A 24,830-nucleotide genomic window follows, 5' to 3' on the forward strand; every position below is an offset into this window, starting at 1 on the left:
ACATTTATGGACTCACCCAGCTTGACTCACAACGGGGTGGGCTGTTGTTGGTTTAAGCCTGATTTATACCGCAAGACCTCAAGCTTGTGATTGGTCAGGACGCTGTTTCCCGTAAATTCGTCAGCAGCACCGTCATTGCCCCGCCACAGACATGGAACAGACTGAAGAACGCCTCACGGAAAAAATCTGAAAATATGAACGTATATGAAGGAGTACAAAGATATGCAACAAGTGTTTTATTCATGGATGGAAATGACTGGAAACATGGGTTTAGAGCATGGTTTAGATGGAGGAGAATCAAGGACTAATTTGTTGGTGTTATAAAGTCTCTGAAATATATAAACATAATAGTAAATACACTATTGTGGACCGGATGCAGGAGTGTAATGGTGACATGATACAACAGAAAAGAGCTACCCCCTCTGTTGTCCTGACGGGGGATTGCTTTGCAACACTCTCCAGAGGACGGACACGTTGGAGAGCAAAACGTCTCTGTCAACGTGTGTACGTCTCTTCCTTGCAGAGAGAAATCCGGCTTTAGCATCCAGAAAACAGCAGAGAACGTCTCAACTAGTACAAGCTAACCGTTAGCATGAGCAGCTTCACCACACAACAGAACTCCTCCCGGCTTGTGCTATTTGTGGAGATAAAACATCAATGTTGCAAGTCAGTGGTAGAGTCATGTTACTGTAATCCAGTCAGAGGCGAGATGTCTAAATATCAGGAAATAACGCTCCAAATCCTGGCGTCTGAAGCTCAGCTGTGATGTGGCTCACGTCTAGTTCCTAGAAATGGTGCACCGGTGTTATTCTTCCCCAGAGTACAACTTACAAGGCATTCATTCCTACTGGAGACCACTGCACCTGTGTTGATTAAATGAGTGTTCCACACCTTTAAAGTGCATTAGAAACATGAAATATATCATGGAACATTTGAGTCATAACCCTTAACTACAATAAAGAATAAAGCAGACTGAAAACAGTCAGGAGCACAATCAGGTTTACATCCCCTGAATTTTCCTCTTAATCACTTTGCATCTTTATTCTGGAAATAACATTTTAACATTTTTCTTAACTCCTCCACCTCATTTCTTTTTCTTCTTTTCCGTGTCTCAAAAAGATCTTCACCCAAGTGGAACCGAATTATTCCTTTACACAAGTTTTCTCACTTTTTTCTTATTCTTCCCTTTTTTAATGTCATTCGTTGTTATTCCAAATAAGAACCCCTTTTCAGCTGCAGTAATATAGATTTTGTAATACTTTATCTGAATAATTTTCTCCTGACCTGCTCTGAAGTATCCTTTATGTCACATTGACACAACGGTGATTCACCGGTACTCCCTATCTGGCTATACTTCACATCAGTGAAACAGCAGCAAGACAAATGGCTCTGCGAGACTCATCACAGACTTTAATGGGATTTAAAATCACCAAAACCGTCCCAAACCTGAGCAACGACGCATAATGACCCAAACACTGCGGTGGAATGGCTTTAAGGAAATCAATTACACATGAGCCGAGCAGAAAATAGCTCCGAAATGTGTTATGGATGAAACACTTCTTTAGGATAAGATTTTAATGGCGGTCCCATCTGAGTGATGCGTCTGATTCTGTAGACGGCTGCCAGATGCAGCTGGACCAGAGCCAGGGCTCTGCTCCGAGCCACAATCACTGTTTTCTCTCTGTTGTCTCATTTCTTTGACTGTTGGGTCTTAGAAAAGCTTTTATGTACCTCGTGGGTCAAGATGAAAAATGATACAGCAAGCCGCTGCACTCACGTCTCACAAAGAGGACTCTCAGCTGTCCCACAGTACTCAAGGATCCATCATCTGTACTGTATGTTAGGAGGGGGTTTCCCTCATGCAGGTAGCTGCCCACTGCTATCAATGCAGTGTTTACACATCTGATACACACACACACACACACACACACACACACACACACACACACACACACACACACACACACACACACACACACACACACACCTCATCCATTCCTGGGGACAGTAACATATGGTGCAGTGTTGAACTGAACATTTTCTGACATCTTTATACCTCAACCAGGCCTCCATCTATTTTTCCATGCCATCTGCTGCGTCGGTTTAGATGTGCATGAGGAGAACCATGATGAGATATCTGTCTGTCTGTCCCTCCCTGACATTTGGGACAGAGGCCTGAAGTTTTCTGGAGCACTTAGCAGCCTTTATAGTCCCACAATCTAACATATGGTGTACAGTATGAGCCCAAAGGCTAATTACTGCATGGATTTGTCTTTGTTAAGGACTAAAAAATACTGTAGCTGCTATAGCAAACAAAATGGCCTCATGTTGTTCTGAACTTGCTTGGGACAAAGAAATATCTTTAAAGAAGCAACAATCATTGAATGTCATTTTGATTTCTTTACAGTAAAAGACCAAGTTCACTCATTTTCAATACATTTGTGGTGGAGTTGCTAATGCTAACGGTTAGCTTCTATTAGCCGAGATGTTCTCGGCTCCCTCCAAGCCTGAGTCATGCTTCTGCGTCAGCTCCACAAGGGACAGACACACAGATTGACGGAAGCGTTTTTCTCTCATACTTCCTCGTTTGCTAAAGGGGTGTTGCAAAGCAATTCTCCGCCAGGACAACAGAGGGCGTAGCATAGGTTGCAGTACAGTGACGTCATACTATTTCCTTGGAAATCACTTCAGCAGTCTGAAAAATGGCAAGCAATACGGGAAAGAGAAGTTTGATCAAGTTGGAACTGTGTGATCTAGACAAAGAAGTGCTTATCTTGCTGAAATACCAGCGAGAGCATAAAAGGAGACAGCGGCGTTGGTGGGATGTCCGTCCGCTAAACAGGTCTTTGATCAGAAGTGATCTCAGGTTTCTGGACCAACCAATCACAGGTGTGCATTCTCCATCTCGTTTGATGGATGTTAAGAAAAGTGCGCTCGACTCCGTACGTACTTGCGTGCCTGCCGGGGGGCCTACGCAAGGACGGATAATGGCGTTGGGTGTCTTCGCACTGACGCAGACGCATTAATTATCTCAGTAAATTAAGAAAGAAGTAAAATCATTTTTCCCCTAATCAGCACTAATTCATCCTGGTTAGCTGATGTCCAGCTTCCACAGTGATAATTTCTCACTTTGGGAAGGGGGGTGGGGGTGGGGGGGGTGTAAAATGGTAAATGTACACTACAGTGAACATGGTAAATGGTAAACTACAGTGTACACTGTAGTCTAGGAGCTCTTTGACCTAGATGTTCTGGAAAAGCTATCAGGTTAACTGTATCTGCTATCATCTGATTAGCTAAAGCTCTCAGACCAGCAGACATAATACACCATCCAGGATTTCACAGCAGCTCAGTTTACTTAAAGTCACATCTGATTCTGAGTCCGTCAGCAGCTTCCAGACTCGCTAACAAATTGTTCTCCCTCTTCTTGTCCTTTTGCTTTCCCTGTTTGCACCTTTTTGCTTTCATTTCCCACACCGACGCCCTAGCTTCTTCCGGCTCTTGGAGAGTACAGACGCTTTTTTCTCCTCTCCCTCCCTCCTTATCCCAAGGCTCTTTGTCCTGTCTGTGCACGGCACTTTCTGCATTGTTTCTGGAAACTGGAAATGATTAAAAATGGATCTGGTCAGTAGGTCTCTCAACGTGATTGACAAAAAAATTTCAACGATGAGAACGGGAGAAGGGGCTCCCGGTTGCCCCTCTTGGACAGAGCCAGTTGGACATACCATGAACTCCTGGAAACAGTGGAACCTGATATGCCTCTCTCAACTGTCTGTGGAGGATTCTGAAGACGTCTGGATATTCGTTGTGTTGGTGTCAGGTTTACTGCTTTTTGGCCTGGGTGGTTATCTGGCTTACCGGAAAATTAATGAGCTTTTGAGGAATATTGGCTCAATCCCGGAGCTCAGGGATGGAATGCATCGTGCTGTGAACGCACAAACTCATATAATTGTCGAGATGAGTCGTAAGCTTGGAACTTTGGCTGAGATTCAGGCTCTGGCACAAAAGATGGATACCATCAAGGAGCGCGTGGACGGATCCACATGGATTGGGATGGATTAATTACGCCATTATTGATCTAGAGGGGTTGTAGACCAACAGAACACTAACGCCGGGGACACACCGGCCGCGGAAGCGCCGCGAAAATGTGACCGCCTTCATTCGGCGCCCTTGTTAAGCTATTCTATAGACCACATGGGCCGCCGAAGCGCCGCGAATCGCCGAAGCGCCGGCGCGCGCCGGCGCTCCAGCCCGCACCGTGCAGCGATCATTTCGGCGTTGGCTCTATTTTTTTCGCGAGCCGCGGGTGAATCGCGTCAATTCTGGCAGGAAGTCAAACCTAGACATAAGAGGCAGGCCGGTAAAGTTAACAAAATAAAGCATTTCAAAATAAAATTCCGCAATAGTCAAATGTGTTCGTAATCAGACACTGCAGAAAAACCACACGAACACACACACACATCGAACTTGTGTGCGTGTGTGACCACGTGAAGGGGGTGTGGTTTTGGGTGTCTTTTCACCGGAGCAAACAGGACAGAGAGGCAGAAAGTCTGAGGCAAGCAGTTAAGATGGATGACTTTAAATTAATTATGGAAGTTGAGAAACACAAGGAGCTGTACGACCCTCGAAAAACATGGTTATTTACGTACCCATTTCAGAAGAAACTGCTAGGATACAGCTGCAGAATTGGAGCGGGTTCCAAGAGATTCAACTGGCAGAAACAACTCATACCATAGGTTCACACACACATACACACACACACACACATGCGTGCGCGCACACACACACGCGCGCGCACACACGTAGAGGAAAATAGCTGAGAAAAGGCAGAGAGGAAATTGAGGACACCAAGTGTTTTAAAAGAAAAACTACAGCTGAGCCGAGGCGCGCCTCGACTGGGGCGCGTCTGATCTGAACTGAGGAGCGGCGAGCAGCGGCCGAATTTCGTGAGCGATTCGCTTCTCGGCGCTTCGCGGCGCTTCCGCGGCCGGTGTGTCCCCGGCGTAAGGCAGAGAGGAAATGATCTCTGTCTGTCCCCAAAACAATTCTTATCTGAATCTGGTGCCCTTGGAGCCTGTGAGGCTGAGGTGATAACTCCACCCTCAGAAGAAATGTGGAATGTTGCCGTAGCTATGGAAACTCTTTCTCCCTATCCCAGCCTGGGCGGGACCTTGACCGGTGAAGGCCGTGGAACCGTATCTAGGAGTCACTGTGCTCTCTAACCCATTATCTCCCTCCCCTGTCCAAACGGAGGTGATGAGCGCTGCCCCATGCGGCTGCAGGCACTGAAGTGAGGAGAGTCCCAACCCTACCTCCCCACCTAGTGGACACTTATGTTGTGTAATGTCTGAAGTCTGTGTGCATATCTGTCTGAGGTGTTTTTGGCATAGCAAAGCTGCCCTCTCTGTTGAGGGTAACTCTGAACTGCCTTTTTTTCCCTCCCCCTGACTCTATCCTCATATAAACCCTCTTGATCTATTACGGTAGCGCGACTCGGGTTGCGAATGACCACAGTCACCAATTCTTGTCATGTGTCTATGCCTATGTATGTATGTCTGATCTCAGAATTGTGTGTACCGAAACTCAAATTTCCATCTGGGATTAATAAAGAATTTTTGAATTTGAATTTGAATTCATTTGAATTAAGCTGGTTCACATCCAACTTTATGTCGATGTCGTTTAGTTATGTGCCCGCTGACCTCTCTATGTTTTTCTCTGTCTTTGGTAATTGCAAGTTTTGCACAAAAAAAAATTTAAAAAGGAGATTTCACATGATGGTTTGGCCATATGAGCTGCTTCCAGCTGTCAAGGGAAAGCCTCGTTTGCACAGATCCACCTGTCCAAATTTTACCTCGTCTCGTATTTACCACTTTCTGGCGGAGAGATTTGGTTTGTAGAGAGGTTAATTCATTCCTGTTTTTCCCTAACTCTGCCCTGTAAACGAGAGAAGAAAAATAGGGAGGCGAGGGTAGAGGTAGGGGCTGGTTTCCTCTGCAGAAGATGGAAGCAGATGGATGACAGCTTCAGCTCACTAAACACACTCACATGCACAAAACACACACGCACTGCAGCTTAGAGTAACAGGTTAAATTTCCCTTTTTGAAAAGTTTCACTGCTTCTTTTGCACTCACACGCCCTCTGAGAGTCAGAAAATGCAGATGTGCATCAGTATTGATGAAATACTGGGAGTTTCTGTTAGCTTGCATCCCCTGAATAACAATAAAAATAATCTGTGCTGATGTTGGCGATAGAAACCTGCCATGGGAAAACAGAAATGAGATTACTTTTTTTTATAAATAAGTGATTAGCTGTTTGGTGAACACCTCCCAGTGGCCTTCACATGTCGTTCTTATTTGCAAATACAAATTATTTCCAACAAATTATCTGATTTTATTGAATCTGCAGGTTTATGTTGATAAAAAATCTCTGATCATGTCGATTTTCAGCTACATCGATTCAGACTGACGCTAATATTTAATAAATAAGGTGTGACATTTGTGCTAATTGCAGATTAAGGCTGAAACCTGAGCTTTTGGGCTGATCTTAACTGCAGACGTCTCTTCTCAAAGCCCTCTAAAAGGCAGCTCTATCTCCTACTCCTCTGAGGATGTAAACGTGTTTTTACCATCGTAGGAAACTGGAATTTAAAACAGTTTTGCCACTATAAGGACTTTTTTTTTACTCATGTCATTCAGAAAAAAACCCACATCAGAGGTTAAATCCAAGAGGAGGTGAACGTTCTCGTTCACCTGGAGCTTCCCTACCGCTGACCCACGGTGGAGCATGAAAAGAACAGTGTGAGAGTCGGCGAGGTCCCAGCTGGTTTGTTGTAGAAACCCAGAAAAGGCTTTTAGGTTCGGCTGGAGGAGAAAGATCAGAGGTGAAAATGTTTTTATTTTTTATTTTAATGGAGATTGTGGAGAAACTACTGAAATAGAACATATGAAATGGCCCAGACATCAGACAGCTTTTCATGACCTAAAGTAAAAAAAACTAAAAAATTAACTGTTAAATTAAAACTAGTGATTGTGTTTTTCTGGAGGTGGGAGCTGCTGATGCTCTAACTCTGTCAATTCTGGTGTTTAATCACATCAATTTGATAGGTTTAATGAGCTGCTACAGTGGAAATAAGTGAAAGATGACTTTAAACAACAGACGCACACTTCCTGCAATTTTGTCTTTGAAAGTATACGATGTACTAACTTTATACAATTTTTCCAGTTTAAAAGAAGCAACAAAACTGTAAATAACGTATTTTCAATTGTTTTTAATTTAATAATCAAGTTTAATCTTTCATGTACTTTTAGTCAAAGAAAATCAATGATAAGGAATATTTTGCTTTAGAATTTTCTGTTTCTGATCATCTAATTTTCAGGTTTTCGGTTTTTAGTTTTTCACTGGATTTATTAACAATTTAAAAGTGAGTTTCTATGTAAAAGCCGCGAATAATTACTGTTACTTCACCATTTTTACACATCTCTGTTTATCTTTTAGCATAAATATCAGGAGCAGCAAGAAAGTGTGACACATGAGGTGCATCACAGAGTCGGTTTTTTTTGGAATATCTTACTTGTTTTCATGATCTGTTTACTTGTAAACTTAGCTGTTCACTTTGGTGATTGCTAAACAAATCATGTTTTAGCTAATCAATACAGATTCATCTGCATGGATCGAACTCCAGAGACGGCTTCTGTGATCTTAAAAAGCTCCTCATCTTTTTAATTTTACAGCTGGACACAAATCTTCAACTTTGGCCCGTGAATCAAAGTTCATAAAAGCTCAAATGAAAAGCAAACTTCAACAGACAGAATAAAATTCTGTTTTTTAGCATCTACAGGATAGTTCCTGAACAGAACTTGACTGAAGGATCATTAATTTCAAGTCTTTGCTGGATTAGCATCTGTTTATTAAAGACATTATTTTAGGCCCTAGTACTTTCTCCTTTATCCTACACATGTTTAATTTTCATATTTTTAAGCACATGTTGTGGGATACGTGTGTGTCTGTGTATGTATGTGTTTGTTCGTGCATGTGTGTGTGTGCGCGCGTGTGCATCTGTGTGTGATGCATGTGTGTCTGTTTATGTATGTGTTTGTGCATGCATGTGTGTTGGTGTGTGTGCATGTGTGTGTGTTTCTGTGTGTATGCGTGTATATGTATGTATGTATTTGTGTGTGTGTGTGTGTGTGTGTGTGTGTGTGTGTGTGTGTGTGTGTGTGTGTGTGTGTGTGTGTGTGTGCATGTTTGTCTGTGTGTGATGCATGCGTGTTTTTGTATGTATGTATGTTTGTGTGTGCGTGTGTGTGTCTGCATGCGTGTATGTGTGTGATGCATGGTTGTGTGTGTGTATGTATGTGTTTGTGCATGCATGTGTGTTTGTGTGTGTGCGTGTGTGTCTGTGTGTGCATGCGTGTATGTGTGTGTGCGTGTGTGTCTGTGTGTGCATGCGTGTATGTGTGTGATGCATGGTTGTGTGTGTGTGTGTGTGTGTGTGTGTGTGTGTGTGTGTGTGTGTGTGTGTGTGTGTGTGTGTGTGTGTGTGTGTGTGTGTGCATGTGTGTGTGTGTGTGTGTGTGTGTGTGTGCATGCTGGTGCGCATATGTGTCTGTGTGTGTGTGCATGCATGTGTGTGTCTGACTGTGTGTGTGTTTGTGCGTGCATGCACGCTTGTATAGTCATTCATCTGATAATAACAGTTTGTGCCCCCTCCTCCTAAGGCTTCATGTCAAAGTCAGTTTACGATGACATGAATGTGACAGGGCAAACAGAAAGTGCAAAAATAATATAGAGAATATCTGCTGGTTATTTAAAATGCTCATAGCAAAAAAATAAAAACTATGAAAAGTTTTGGAAAAAAAGATTTCTGGGTGATAAAAGCTCCCTTTGAGCCAAGGAATACCTGATGAGTGCAGAGTGTAATTATAACTCACGTTTAGGGAGATGGTGTTTTTTTGTGGGTTTAGGGTGGGAGGATAGAAATACAAGGAGTAAAGAGTTAAAGAGCGTCGTTGGGTTGTTGCCTCGGGGTAAAGCTGCTGTCAGTTTGCTGCCAAGATAGGAAAAGACTTTTTTATCATGGCAGCAGGAGAGGAATCACTAGCTGGTACATTTGCAAGAGAAACGTCATCCGAGTTTACAAAAGCTCAGTTTTTTGTGTCTTGCCAACTATTTTTTTTACAAGAATCGTTCAACTTTTACCATGTTATTGTTACACAGTAAGAGAGAAGGAGGTGGTGGGTTAAAAAGATACAATTATTTCAGAAAAATACCTGATAAACAAGTCGCTGCTCATAAAACACCGTTGTCAGGGGAGGTTTTAGACAACATTAGAGGGTGTCACTGGCCCAACCTGGACCCCCCACCCCACACAAAAAGAAAGAAAGAAAGAAAGAAAGAAAGAAAGAAAGAAAGAAAGAAAGAAAGAAAGAAAGAAAGAAAGAAAGAAAGAAAGAAAGAAAGAAAGAAAGAAAGAAAGAAAGAAAGAAAGAAAGAAAGAAAGAAAAAGGGTGAGATACCTTGAGGTCAGATGTTGCGGGAACTCAGACTGATGTGTCAGGATGAGGATAAAAGTACAATAATTCTTTTGTCCTCTTGCAGGAGCGTTGCAGATCGAGAACAGCGAGGAAACGGACCAGGGGAAGTACGAGTGTGTGGCCACCAACTCTCAAGGCGTGCGTTACTCCTCTCCTGCAAACCTTTATGTTCGAGGTAGGACAGGAACACGCAAAACATGTGCAAACCCAAACACACACACACACACTCAAATAAATGCTCAAATGTCAACAATTAGGCCTGTCTTTTTAACGAAGCTACCTCTTTTCCATGACTGTGCTCTTTAAGGAGTTTTACTAACCCATCCATTGTCTACAACATATGTTGACCCTGTTGTTTGGTATTCCTCACAAACACATTCCACCTTAAACCCAGGAGTTACCTAACGGGGACTCACACCTGGGTTTAACTGCATGGAAACATCACTGATCTTACAACTGCTGTGGTTTCTGTACTAGAGGCAGATCAAAAAAGTACAACTCAGACTCCTAATAATGAATTGGATAATGGCACTGTTGTTTCTGCCTGGATGCAGGTGTTTTACTGGCTGAACCACCACACCCAGAGTACAGATTTGTTAGTTTGTTAAATCAGAATGGTGTGTATGTGAGGATGAGGTGTGTGTGGAGTGATGGGGTGAGGTGAGTGGCTTTGCGCTGGCTGTTTTTATTCTCTCTGTGTTTCCTCGTTCTCTCTCCCCCCTCACGTCATTGTGTTCTGCATCAACCCCCTTCCATCCCACAGAGCTTCGAGAAGGTTGGTGTGCTCTTTCTTTTCTTTTGTTACTCCTTTGTTTCAGAAAGCGTCTCTTATTGAAAGACGAGGAAACCAAAAAAGGAAACAAAACGAAAAAAATAAATCCAATTAAATCAATGGAGAAGCTCTAGAGTGAAAACAGTTTTTCAAAAACTGAAGCCATAACCAAAGAGAGCAGAGCTGCGGCGGTGACGAAGCGGCCTGCCTACGCAGCAGAGTGCATTGACTGCATTGTGAGGCCTTGTGTGCAGAACCCTTGGTATTGCCTTCGCTCCCCAATCAATGTTTTCTGCATGGTATGATCTTGTTGTCATGAAGACCCAAGAATTGGAAGATTAAAAAGAGGCAATGTTTGCATGGAAGGAGTGAGAGAGAAAGAGAAAGGAGCACTGCTTGCATGTGTGTTGACTGACAAACTGACAAGCATGGCACAATGTGTGTTTGCACATGCAAGTGTGTGTGTGTCTGTGTGAGTGTGTTCACACTTACTGGTATGCTCTGATTGTGATATTATTGAGCTTGATGTCTTTTCATGCCTTGCAACGGTTTATCCCCCCCCCCCCCCCCTTGTGTTTTTGCTGCTCTGTATCTCCTCTCATATCATCACATCTGCTCCAGTTGTTGCACTGGATGAAAGCTGGTACATGCTTCTGTTTCTCTGAAGTTTTTGGTTCTTTTATTTTGCTTTGGTTTCTTAAATATGCAAACAGTTCTGTTTGGCTGAATTCATGACACAAACTCATTACCAGTGATGAATTCTTGCTCAAATACTTAAAAATGGCTCACTAACTAATCTCAGTCCTAATCAGCTTGTAGCATTGGTGTTTAGGGATGAAGAGTACACCTGTATACAGTTGTTCTTGTGCAGAAATATTAACATTAAACATACAGAATGAAGACCTCATTTGATACGATATATTATTCAACTTTAACAGTTTTCATTAACGAGGTGTGTATTCTCAGTACAATATATATGCATCACAGTACAGTGGAAACAATATGATACACAGTACAGGCCAAACGTTTGGACACACCTTTCTCATTCAATGTGTTGTCTTTATTTTCATGACCTTAGTAGATTCTCACTGAAGGCATCTAAATTATGAATGAACACATGTGGAGTTATATACTTAACCCAAAATGGTGACATGACTGAAAACATTTGTTATTTTCTTCAAAATAACCACCGTTTGCTCTGATTACTGCTTTGCACACTCTTGGCATTCTCTTGATGAGCTTCAAGATGGAGTCACCTGAAATGGTTTTCCAACAGTCTTGAAGGAGTTCCCTGAGGTGTTTAGCGTTTGTTGGCCTCTGTAAATGGTCATGGTCATGAAAATAAACAAAACACATTGAATGAGAAGGTGTGTCCAAACTTTTGGCTTGTACCTTATACCCCAGTACAGGGTAGACCATATGATATATATTACAGTACAGGTGAAACAATATGATATTTAGCACAATACAGGTGAGACAATATGAAAGCACAATAAAGGGGAAGCAATACGACATACAGATCACAATACAGAGGAGACAATATGATATGTAGCACAATACACTATCCTAACATGAAGTTATGGATGTCCCGTTCCGATATCGATATTGTAAGTCATTTGATATCGGCCCAAAAACAGTGTATCAGATTATATCAGACTGCATCAAAAATTTCACATTTTTGCAACCATCCATCCATCCATCCATTGTCTGAACCCGCTTGTCCATGTAGGGTCGCGGGGGGCTGGTGCCTGTCTCCAGCGGTCAATGAGCAATCAGGCGGGGTACACCCCGGACAGAGAACCAGTCCATCACAGGGCAACACAGAGACACACAGGACAAACAATCATGCACACACACACACACACACACACACACACACACACACACACACACACACACACACACACACTCACTCACACCAAAGGACAATTTAGACAGACCAATCAACCTAACAGTCATGTTTTTGGACTGTGGGAGGAAGCCGGAGGACCCGGAGAGAACCCACGCATGCACAGGGAGAACATGCAAACTCCATGCAGAAAGGTCCCAGGCTGGGAAGCGAACCCAGGACCTTCTTGCTGCAAGGCAACAGCTCTAACCACTGTGCCACTGTGCAGTCCCATTTTTGCAACCAATGGTAAAAAGACAAAAATTGCCATTTTTTTCATACTTACTGTTATTGGCTCTTGTTCTCAGATTGAATAAAATCACTTGATCAAGCCTTTCATACATTCCACACTACGAAATAGGTTCTTTATGTTCTTTATGTGCTTAGCAGACGCTTTTACCCAAAGCGACTTACAATTTTTTTTAACCTATTAAAAAATAGGTAAAAGTATGTATGATTTGTGCTGATATTGTATTGGATTGATATTGGTATCGGTCTGCACTGAAGACTGCAATATCGGTATCGTATCGAAAGTTTGAAAAAAAGTTGTATCGGGACATTCTTACGTGAAATAATGTGATATGTCAGCCTAACAATATGTTCCTGCATCCCTATTTATAAACATTTATGTTATGTTCCTGGTTCTAGTTATCAAACTAACAATGTAAATAAAACTGTGCATCAGTATTCATAAATCAAAACTAAACTCCAGTTAAAATGAGTAAAACAAACAAACAAACAAAATAAATCTGCAAAAATGACAAATTCCAAATCCACAAACCTGTTTTTTATCACTATATCAAAGGATTGCAAAAAATAGCAGGTATGACCTGGATGCCAGTAATGCATCTGGTCTCCAGCTGTCCTCAGATCCTACAACAGATAAGGATGCAAGTGAAAGGAAGAGTTTGCATCATGACTACAGAAGAAAAGTAAAAGATCTAGGAAAATAAGTTTTATTGTAACTGATGTTCAACATTTAATATCAAGTGCATGTTTTATTACTGTCATAAGCCCTATTTGCTTACATGTCAGGAGTCTCCCTGTACAAGTGTTTTATAATGTAGAAAAGGATGCTGTTTGAACACAGCCTGCTTGGTCAGGTTTTTATAAAAGGGACCTTTCTTTGCTGCAACCTGCTTATGGCACTTTATTTAGTATTAATAGTGTGTTCATGTGCTGCTATGTGCAGCAAATCCACAAACTACCATGAATTCTGAATTCTAATGAGATAAACGGTTCTTCTGTGTATCTGAAGAACACCCCCCCCCCCCCCCCCCCCCATCAAAGTAAAAAATGAAAGGGATTGACCTGAGTCTTATGGAATCTTTGTTCTTTTTGTTTCCTCTAAAGTCTTCCACGGTTCACGCTGCGATTTCCTCCAACAGAGTCTGATCTGTTTTTAATGCAGCGTTGCCTCAGGGCCTGATATGTTCGATTTCAGCCTCCGCACAAAGATCTCTCCAGAGACTCCGAATCTGGTCAAAATGTTTTATACGTTAGATGATGGAAACGTCATTCCGTGATTGTTTATTCACTCACCCACGCTGATTTTAATAGAGAAGAAAATCTCTCCGTTTTATTGTCTTACCTGTTACAAATGAATGAATGTCAGATATGTTTCAGAGAGTTGCAATTCTTTTCAGGACCAACTTTTGTTTATTTCAGGCTACAGAAAATAAAATAAACTGAACAAAAGACAAACCTTTTTTTAGTAAAATATATTTGACTATAATAAAATTCCTTGTAGTGTCTGAACTCTTGCCCTCCTCATTGCTGTGATATTGTTGATGTTTTATCTGACTGTTCCTGTCTCCGGCAGCCCCCTAAAACGACTCTATTGACTGACATTTAAAATGAATCACCTCCATTCCCATTCTTTTGATATTGAGGGGGATATTAATGATTCCGTCTTATTACAGTGGTTAATGAAAGTTGTGTCCTTCAGACAGACAGGGTGGTGCTGAGTAAATGTCAGCTATGCAGCCGTGCAGAGATACCATGGTAATCCTCGCGACCGGGCCGAGTTCTTCCTCCACCCGCAGCCTCCAGACTCCCAGCAGAGGACAGGACTAATGATAGCTCTTCTAATAAAGATTGAGGGTCTGAAGCTCAAACTGTAAAGAAAATGGAGGGGAATCAAGAAGCCAGCTTGATTAACTTAAAGCTGGAGGCTCTGTGAGCAAGTGAGGGATTATCTCTTGTTATGAGCTTCATTTATTCCAAAGCACTCACCTGTGTCAGTGCCATGATTCCTTGGGTTTGAGTCATATAGTTGATATAAATATATACATTTAAAAAGCTCTCAGTTGGATTTTTCTTCATCTTGTTGCTCTTAATGCAAAATGAACCCACAATTCTTCTTTTCATTTGTATATTTTTGCCCGTTTCTGGGTAGAAAACGGTGATGCTGCATTGCACCTGCTTTGTTTTCTGCATGGAGCCGTGTGCCTGCCTCTGTGTCTGCAGCATGCTCTGATGAGGAGACGTCTGCATAATCATGTCTGTTTTCTAACAGATCTATCTGTTTTTGTCTCTTTGTCTCTTTTTTCTCTTCAACTTCTGCATCCAATTCTGGGTATTTTTTGGGATTTTTTTATAAGTATTCCAAATGCTTGGAAGATTTTTTTATATAATGAACTGTCAGTGGCAACACAGCTACGTTTGATTTTTAATTGTTCAAATCATGGAAAACTGTTAACTTTTACCCAATTGTCTCTAGATTCTTTGAGTAGGGGGGATGTGGCCCATGAAGAATCTGTGCAGCAAGTTTACCCGTATTTATTTATTTATTCATTATATTCACTATGATTAATTTAATTTTCTCTAGCTTTCTGAATTTGCAAGTCGTATAGAATAAATTTAGATTTTTAGTTTGGTTGTTGAGTACGGAAGAGGATTAGGGTCTATGAAAAGAAAAGAAAGAGAAATCTGAGTTGTGTTCACCCAGTTCTGACTTTAATCTCAGAATTCTGAGAAAAAAGTCAGAATTTTGAGATTAAATTCAGAATTCTATGATTAAAGTCAAAATTCTAAGATTAAAGTCTATATTATAAAATTAAAGTCAGAATTCAAAAATTAAAGCCAGAATTCTGAGATTAGAGCCAGAATTTTAGGATTAAAGCCAGAACTCCGAGATTAATGCCGGAATTTCAAGATTAAAGCAAGACTAGAGGCCAGAATGCTATGATTAAATCCAGAATTATGATATTAAAGTCAGAAATCTAAGATTAAAGTCAGACTTCTAAGATTGAAGTCAAAATTCTAAGATTAAAGACAGAATTCAAAGATTAAGGCCATAATTCTGAGATTAAAGCCAGACTTCTAAAATAGAGGCCAGAATTCTGAGATTAAAGCCAGAATTCTAAATTTAAGATTAAAGTCAGATTTCTAAGATTAAAGTATAAATTATAAGATTAAAGTCAAAATTCAAAGATTAAGGCCAGAATTCTAAGATTAAAGCCAGACTTCTAAAATAGAGGCCAGAATTCTGAGATTAGCCAGAATTTTAGGATTAAAACCAGAACTCTGAGATTAATGCCAGAATTTCAAGATTAAAGCAAGACTTCTAAACTAGAGGCCAGAATGCTATTATTAAATCCAGAATTCTGATATTAAAGTCAGAAATCTAAGGTTAAAGTCAGAAATCTGAGATTAACGTCAGAATTCTGAGATTAAAGCCAGAATATAAGATTAATGCCAGACTTTTAAGATTGAGACCAGAATTCTGAGATTAAAGCAGAATTCTAATATTAAAGTCAGAAATCTAAGGTTAAAGTCAGACTTCTAAGATTGAAGTCAAAATTCTAAGATTAAAGACAGAATTCAAAGATTAAGGCCATAATTCTGAGATTAAAGCCAGACTTCTAAAATAGAGGCCAGAATTCTGAGATTAAAGCCAGAATTCTAAATTTAAGATTAAAGTCAGATTTCTAAGATTAAAGTATAAATTATGAGATTAAAGTCAAAATTCAAAGATTAAGGCCAGAATTCTAAGATTAAAGCCAGACTTCTAAAATAGAGGCCAGAATTCTGAGATTAGCCAGAATTTTAGGATTAAAACCAGAACTCTGAGATTAATGCCAGAATTTCAAGATTAAAGCAAGACTTCTAAACTAGAGGCCAGAATGCTATTATTAAATCCAGAATTCTGATATTAAAGTCAGAAATCTAAGGTTAAAGTCAGAAATCTGAGATTAACGTCAGAATTCTGAGATTAAAGCCAGAATATAAGATTAATGCCAGACTTTTAAGATTGAGACCAGAATTCTGAGATTAAAGCAGAATTCTAATATTAAAGTCAGAAATCTAAGATTAAAGTCAGACTTCTAAGATAAATATAAATTTTCAAGATTAAAACTAAAATTCTAAAATAAAGACCAGAATTATGAGATTAGTCAGAATCTAGGATTAAAGACAGAATCCTAAAACTAAAGCCAGACTTATATGGTTAAAGTCAGAATTCTGAAGAAAAGTCAGAATTCTAAGACTTAAGTCAGAATTCAAAGATTAAAGTCAGAATTCTAAAATTTAAGTCAGATTTCTGAGATTAAAGTCAGAAATTCTAAGATTAAAGCCAGAATTTTGAGATTAGTCAGAAGTCTGAATTCTCTTTCTTTTCTTTGTTCTTGTTGGTGGCCCTAATCCACTCCTGCACTACAGGGATTTTTTCTGATTTGTCTAACTTTAGGGCATCTGCTGGTCCTGTTCTTATAACACATAAAAGCTTCATGGTGTGGAGTTTTTTCAACAATGTTTCTGCTCTTTGTCTGCCTTCCCCTTTCATTCTCTCCTCCCATCCAGAGACGTTTGTCCGTTATTCTCTCTGTCTCTTTCTGTTTCCTGTGTTGTGACTCTCGGGTGTCCTCTTCTTCCCTCTTCCTTCAACATCCGATCTCTCTATTTATTTATTTATTTATTTTCTTTCTTCTCACACTTTTGAAGCATCTACTCTCTGTATGGGCCTGACTCTGGTATATAGCCGTGTTTTTAAATAGATCCATGTGTTTTCTTCTTCCTCGCTCCTCTTTCTTTCCCCCCTTTGCCCCTCCTTCCCCCCACTACCCTCCTCTAATCCTCTCTTTATCTCCACTTCCCTGTCCTTTCCCCTCCTTTCCTTTTCCCCCTCCCTTCTCTTCTTCTCCCTCCTCATTCTGTCTGCACCCTGATGTGTAGGAGCGACAGACACATGTACATAAGTTGATTAACTTATAAACATGCACATACTACCACACATACCTCTCTTTTTCGCACTCTCCTGTTTTTGCCTCTTTCATGCTGTCTTGGTGTTCTTCTTTAATGTGTCCGATGATCACTCCGTAATTGCCACGACACCCTTTTTCGGACTTTTTCCACTTCCTGTTCACATTTTCAATTCATTTGATGACACACTGTATCAGTTATGGATCCTATGTATTGTACAGTACCTTGTTGTACAATGTGGCTGTCCTTTGCTACATTGGCTGTCATTGTCTGGAAGAGACGCAGAGCTGCCTCCTGCTCTCTCTCTCTCTCTGTCGTTCCTTCTGTTGTGCTACTTCTTTGCCTCTACCTCTTTCTTCCGTGTCTCTTCTCTTTCTCTCGCTCCTCTTTGCCTCCCTCTTTGTCTTCAGTTCTTCGTTCTCTTCTTTGTGTTTCTCCACCATTTTTCTCTCTCTTGAGTCGCCCAGGCATGCAAGTGACCTATGAGTTCAGTCTCTCGATGCAGCCCCCCAACACACACACACACACCCCTCTACCTCATATGTAGTCCAGGGAACGCTAACACAGACGCATTATTGGATATAACTTGCTACTTTGCTTGTTCTTTCATACGGGGACACAAATAGCATGCAGGGCCTATTGATCGGCCCCGGTGATGCATACACTCTTCTACTGCCCGACCACCTCAAGGCACAGAAATCTCAATGAAGTAAAATTCCTCTGTGAAGGCAGAGCTTAGCCTTTTCTCAAACGGGGGGTAGGAAAGTGCTTTTAGCCCACTAATTCACCTGAATGATCAAATTGAAGAGAAACTGACTATAGGTGTCATGTCCTGGTTGAAACGATACTCAAGAGTTTGTCACTTTATTATTTTTAGTAGGCAGCTCACTCTGAATGGTTGAGCTTAACACAAGATTTGTGTCTTTTTGTTGAAACCATCAGTACCATAAAGTAATTGGGACTAAACTTGAAATATCCCTTTGTAATTTTCTGTAAATCCCTGAAGTTCATTCTCCCCCTTCCTGTTACCTCTCCTCTCTCTCTCTTTCTCTCTCTCTCTCTCTCTCTCTCTTTCTCTCTCTCTCTCTCTCTCTCACTCTCTCTGCTTTGCTCTCTCTCTCTCTCATTCCCCACTCTTCCTTTCTCTTCACCTTTCTTCTCTTCACTCCCTTCTCCCCACTTTTCTCCTCCTCTGCCTTACGCCTTCACCCCCGACCCCACCCCCTTTCCTTTTTACCCCAACTCTCTTCCTTTCCCAGTGCGCCGTGTGCCCCCTCGTTTTTCTATCTCACCCTCCAATCACGAGATCATGCCGGGAGGGAGCGTCAACATCACCTGCGTGGCCGTGGGCTCGCCCATGCCCTATGTCAAGTGGATGCTGGGTAACGAGGACCTCACCCCCGAGGACGAAATGCCCATCGGTCGAAACGTGCTGGAGCTCAACGGCGTCCGGGAATCTGCAAACTACACCTGTGTGGCCATGAGCAGCCTGGGCATCATTGAGGCCATCGCTCAGGTCTTAGTCAAGAGTAAGAAGTTCCTATATCTTTGGACACAGTTGAGCCACAGACATTTAAAAATATTCTCAAAATTGGCAAGTATTTAAAAGACATATTTCTGTTTATGATAAATTCCCTTTGACTAAAGCATTTTACATCTAGGTATTTATAATATTGTGAACATGAGCTTCTTACCCTTAAGGAAGGTGTCATCGGTCAGATCTGCAGGCCTCATGGAGCCCAGCTCACCTGTTATGTTGGTTCAGAAGGCGTTATTGGAACCAGAACCAGTGTCTCTACTGTGCGACTGTCTTTATTTGATCACATGTGCACACTTTAAATCTTTGATTTGCTGCTTAAACTTAAAACTTAAACAAAGAATCCGAACCCCTAACCCTAAGGTTAATATTTATTAAAAATGTGGCCAACTAAACCTACTAAAACCTAGACTTTGGTATTTTTAACAATTTGAAAAAAAAAAAAACATTAAGAATATTCAAAAATATAAGGCAATAAAAGACACATGTGACCAGAACATGGAACTTTAACTACTAGTAGAATATTTTAAAATGATCTGATCCTGTTTATTCGTAGCACTACCAAAGCCCCCCGGGACACCCATCGTCACGGAAACCACAGCCACCAGCATCACCATCACCTGGGACTCCGGCAATCCCGACCCTGTCTCCTACTACATCATCCAGTACCGAGCCAAGGGGCCAGACAGCAAGTACGAGACAGTGGACAGCATCACCACCACTCGCTACAGCATTGGTGGACTCTACCCCAACACCGAGTACGAAATACGGGTGTCGGCATTCAACAGCATCGGCCAGGGCCCCCCATCCACTCGTGTGGAGGCTCGCACAGGAGAGCAAGCCCCCGCCAGTCCTCCACGAAACGTCCAGGCTCATGTTATCTCTGAGAACACTGTGTTGGTCCGCTGGGAGGAACCAGAAGAGCCCAACGGGCAGGTGGGTTAACGGCTGATCTTACATTTTCCTGGCATCATCCTGTCAGCGCTAACATTCTGCTGTCAATAAGAAAAAGAAACTGAAGAGAGATAGTCCCCCAGATAGTTGGTGATGCTGCAGATTCGTGTTCTGTGTAAGGATGGTATCTTAGGAGAGATCTCTGTCCCGTTAGTCTTGCACCACTTTTTTCTGCTCTCTAAAGAAAGGAAGGGTAATTGGACTGTCCACTCCAAGTTGAGAGCACTCCCTCTCGAGGCCCGTTTTCTTTTTTAAGCCTAACTCAGCAGTGGGTTCATAAAAGAGCACGAGTGAATTGAGTGCATACGGGGATTGGAGATATTAAAGAGTAATAGCAGGGAAGGTGGAGCTGGAGGTTTAAGGATTACATAAACTCTGACCCAACAGTGTTTCCAAACTCTTATAGCAGAATGGCGGTTCTGTTTTGTTCTGAAATGGGTTTTGTCACATTTTAAATACAGTTTAGTGTCAGATCAATGAAAATTACCTCAAAAGCACAGGAAAGCAACTAATCCTCCGGACCAAACAGGCTGAAATAAACTCAGCGCTGACCTCTGTTGTCATAAACTCCAGTTGTGTTAAAACATGGTATTAAGGATTACCATGGGTGCGTGACTGTGGGATTAAGTGGAAGACTAAATAAGAAAATCCAGTCCCAGATGACAAATGAAAAAAGAGGAAAATAAATCAGCGCCTAGCAATGAAAAATCTACTTTACATTTGGATTTTGTGCAGGTGAAGGGCTATCGGGTGTACTACACCATGGATCCATCACGATCGATCAACGAGTGGCACATCCATAACGTCCAGGACAGCCTCCTCACCACTATTCAGAACCTCGTGACCTCAGAGACGTACACCATCCAGGTCCTGGCCTTCACCTCCGTAGGAGACGGGCCCTTCTCAGACCCCGTTCCTGTCAAAGTTGTCATAGGTGGTGAGTGTCTGCATAATCCTCTCCTGGATTTTGTGGATGCAAGCATTTTATACAAAAGTAAATAATGAGTTATTTTATAATGTACAACAGCACAAGCAATTCCTTATTTGTGCAACTAAGCGATCCACTCAGTGTGATTTTCAAGTGGCATTTGTGAATTTTTGTGCGTCTGTGACAGCACTGGAAAAGCCAGAGCTGTCAGAAACTGCAGCTCCTTCATCAGAAGCAAATTTTAACAGCTTGCAAAGAACTGTGGAGATTTACAAAAAGCAAACAGGGATTAACAGCTAAAAGTGTCCCTTCTACATCGGTGCTGATCACGGCGCTGTGACAGCTGCTGGGAAGCAGCTGATTTTATAGGATTAAAGGTACAAACAGATGACAACTTCAAATCTGCAAAGGCACTACCCGTTTGCATTTTTGAGTAGCTTGAAGTGCTGATAATTCATCAGGCTTTTCATGAGTCAAATGTTTTTTTAAAGCACAGAAAGAATTGAAATATATTCCAACTTTCTGTCGATGAAGTTGAGAAAAGTTCCGTAGAAACTCAGAATGGTGCCGATGCAGCTCGTGCTTGGAATTCCAACATCAGATCTGTAATGATATAGGCTAAATAAAGAGAGGAAAAATAAAAAAACATGATCAATGAAAGTATTGTAGATTCTGTCTGTGGATATTTAAGATCTCCATGGTAACCGCCAGGGATTTAGTACTGGACTCAGACTCGAATACTGACTCGAGTCAGGTTTAAGGGACTAAAGGTCAACTTTACTCATATTTTTAATACATTTGCAGTGGCCTCTAGTAGGAATGGAATGCCTTGTAAGTTGTACTCGGGGGAGAAAAAAACACTGATGCGCTTGTTTGAGGCCGAAGGAGTCAGCTGGAGGAAAAAGTAGCATCAGATGACAGGATTTTGAGTTATATTTCCTGATCTCACCTCTGATTGGATAACAGCAACACGACTCTGCCACTCCAGTTTGCTTTGCAACATTGACGTTTTATTTCCACAAATAAAACAAGCCTGGAGGAGTTCTGCTATGTGGTGGAGTTACCACCGGTTAGCTTCTACTAGCTGAGACGTTCTCTGCTGTTTCCTGGACGCCAAACCAACAACAGCCTTCCACGTCGTGAGTCAAGATGGGTGAGTCCATAAGCGTTACGTGACAGTGTGACATAGATCTGTCCGGATTTTCAAATCATAACGTTTCACCGTCTATTTTGTATCCAAAACTAATGCAGGAGATAGGCGTAGGAGACTGTTTTCATGTTCAGCCTGCATGAATAATTCATAGTGACCAATTGTAACCAGAAATAAGATTATAGAAATGGTTTTTCAGTGAAATTGACCTTTATGCACACCGATGTCTTGCACTTGGACTCGAACTTGTAAAAGTTAGGACTTACATTTAAACTCAAACATGTGCAAATGTGGCGCGCTGCCACGTGATATAGTCAACGTTTTCAGAGTCCACATTGTGCTGTTTGCTTTTACAGATGTTTCGTCAGGATAAAGCTGTGACAGATGTACAAAATGAAAGAGGACAATAGAAGACAAAACTGGGACCACTCAATGCATCCATGCTATCGCCAAGCTAACACAGTAGCATTCGGCTAAATAATAAGCCATACTTAAAATAAGTGTGAAAACAATAGTCACATGTCAGCTGCACACTTACAAATTATTTGGGAAATTGTGGTTATCAAATTGTCCAGCAGTATGACAAGCTAACATTAGCATTGGTTACATGCTAATTCCACCAGTTTTACTTACTTTATGGGTGCAAACCACAGTCATAGGTGCAAACATAAAAAGTGTCAGTTAAAATTGGATATTAGACTTCAACTGGAAGATTCTTTTGAGATTTGGACTAATTCTATGTGATCTTGATTCAAGTGTGACCTGGACTCAAGACATGGTGACTTGACTACAGCACTGGTAACCACACACCTGTGTCTCAGGAGCTGACAGCAGACGTAATGAGACACAGGAACTCAAACTAAAACATTAGCCTCAGACAAACAGATGCTATCCCAAAAACATACTTGGATTAATCATCATCTTGAACTAATCTCAGCAGAAAGTTCTGATGGGAAAATTGTTTTTCTACAGCAATTTCTGTAGGAGATTTGACAAGTTAAATAGACCTTCCACCTGTAATTTCAAAGAAAGTTTTGAGTCCAAAATATACCTGAAGGGTGTTGATGTGTGGATGTGCATTTTCTGCACAATGGAGGTGATTTTTAGAGATATCCCAAAGCAGTAAGACACACTTGGGACTAGATTTCTTTTTGTTACATTGACAGGAAGGAGTTGCAGACCCTGTAAAATGAATGTAGCACTGACTGACTGTTTTGTCTTGTCTTCATCAGTTCCAGGACAACCAGTCAAGTTCAAAGTTGGGAAGGTGACCGACACCACCATCGAGCTGACCTGGGAACCAGCATACACCAAGGAGAAAATAATCAACTATGAGCTGCTCTACAAACCAGTCAGATTTGGCAGCTTGGTAAGCCCTCCATCCCTCCTGTCCTGAGTGGACTTCTTCACAACAAAAATTATTGGACCAAAAAATGTAAATAAAAACATAAAGGTACAATAATGGAACCTGTGTGAGAATTTTACAGTGAAAATATCACAAAACAGCACCCCCCACCCCCACCCCCGGTACATATAACCCTTAGCTAACAGAAATATGGCAAACAACAATACTTCCCCCAATATGAAAAAATATTGCCATAGTAAGTGTAGTAAGTCCATTTTTGGACACAGGAACACAGGAAAGGTTTTTCTTTACCTTGCTGACAGTTTCGTTTGCCGACTGCAAAACATCCTCAGAGCTGATGCTGATGGTGGCGTCACTTCCTACTCCATTTATCCGCGAGCAGCAGAGGATGTTGTCGCCCTCTGCTGCCCGCGCTCCCCTCTCCGATGATGCAGTACCAATGCACAATCCAATGTGTAGACCCCATCATCTCTGGTCATGGTCCCACATCCACGTCTCCTTATCTCCATAGCTTCTTTTATCCATCTTTTGTATTTCTGTTGTTCGGTGTTTATGCTCCTTGTGTTGTCCGGCAGCATAGCATTTATGGACATGAAAATAACCAGCCAGACCGACAGGACACTAAACATAAACACATATAGGAAACCAACACACACAGACCAATACTTATTATGGACATCCGAACACCCTACCATACACAAAATGTCAGTAATCAGAACATTATATCACCGAGCAAACATGGTAACAGAAGAAAGACACTGTAAACAAGAGGACAAACACATACAACACACTTTAAAGACCTGCGGATACCCGACATGGCCAATAAACAAAGGAAAACAACAAACAACAACAGAAAGAACAGAACCACCTAAGCAAAGAACCAGAAACCCAGAAAGACAAGAACCAAAACCAGTGATAACCCTACCATACATCAAAGGCATAACAGAAAAAATAAGAGCAACAATGAAAAAACACACCAACAAAACCATACACAACAGTTATAAACAGACTAGTACACCCAAAAGAAAAGATACCAGCTGGACTTAAATGTGAAGTTGTTTACGAAATCCCATGCAACCTCTGCAATAAAACATACATAGTAGAAACCGGACGCCAACTCAACACACGAACAATAGAACATAGAAAGGTGTGTGAGAAAGAAACAAGTCGAAAACACACAAGAGCAGCAAAACAAGAAGCAGAAAGTACAATAAAGAAGTCAGCCGTAACAGATCACTGCACAAGAGAAAACCATATAATGGACTGGGATCATAAACATCGAACAACAGAAATAGAAAAGATGGATAAAAGAAGCTATAGAGATAAGGAGACGTGGATGTGGGACTATGAACAGAGATGATGGGGTCTACACATTGGATCGTGCATGGGACTGCATCATCGGAGAGGGGAGCTGATCGTCTGATCATCTGATCGTTGACGCGCTCCAGACATCTGCGTCCTGAGCACGGCCACAGTAACATTATCAAATTAGGTGTCATCACC

General features: G+C 41.4%; 1 protein-coding gene across 1 annotated transcript in view; it reads left to right on the forward strand.

Moving 5' to 3' along the window:
- The window catches only part of LOC107384125 (receptor-type tyrosine-protein phosphatase S), a 99,427-nt gene that overhangs the window by 50,146 nt on the left and 24,451 nt on the right, over positions 1 to 24,830 (forward strand). Inside the window, exons 6-11 of the mRNA XM_054739092.2 lie at positions 9,595 to 9,705; positions 17,366 to 17,380; positions 18,652 to 18,921; positions 19,486 to 19,865; positions 20,619 to 20,820; positions 23,194 to 23,330. Of these exons, the coding sequence (XP_054595067.2) occupies positions 9,595 to 9,705; positions 17,366 to 17,380; positions 18,652 to 18,921; positions 19,486 to 19,865; positions 20,619 to 20,820; positions 23,194 to 23,330 (1,115 nt within the window). The remainder of the gene's footprint in view (positions 1 to 9,594; positions 9,706 to 17,365; positions 17,381 to 18,651; positions 18,922 to 19,485; positions 19,866 to 20,618; positions 20,821 to 23,193; positions 23,331 to 24,830) is intronic.

This window comes from Nothobranchius furzeri, chromosome 11 (genome assembly GCF_043380555.1).
Source record: "Nothobranchius furzeri strain GRZ-AD chromosome 11, NfurGRZ-RIMD1, whole genome shotgun sequence".
Taxonomy (NCBI): Eukaryota; Metazoa; Chordata; class Actinopteri; order Cyprinodontiformes; family Nothobranchiidae; genus Nothobranchius; species Nothobranchius furzeri.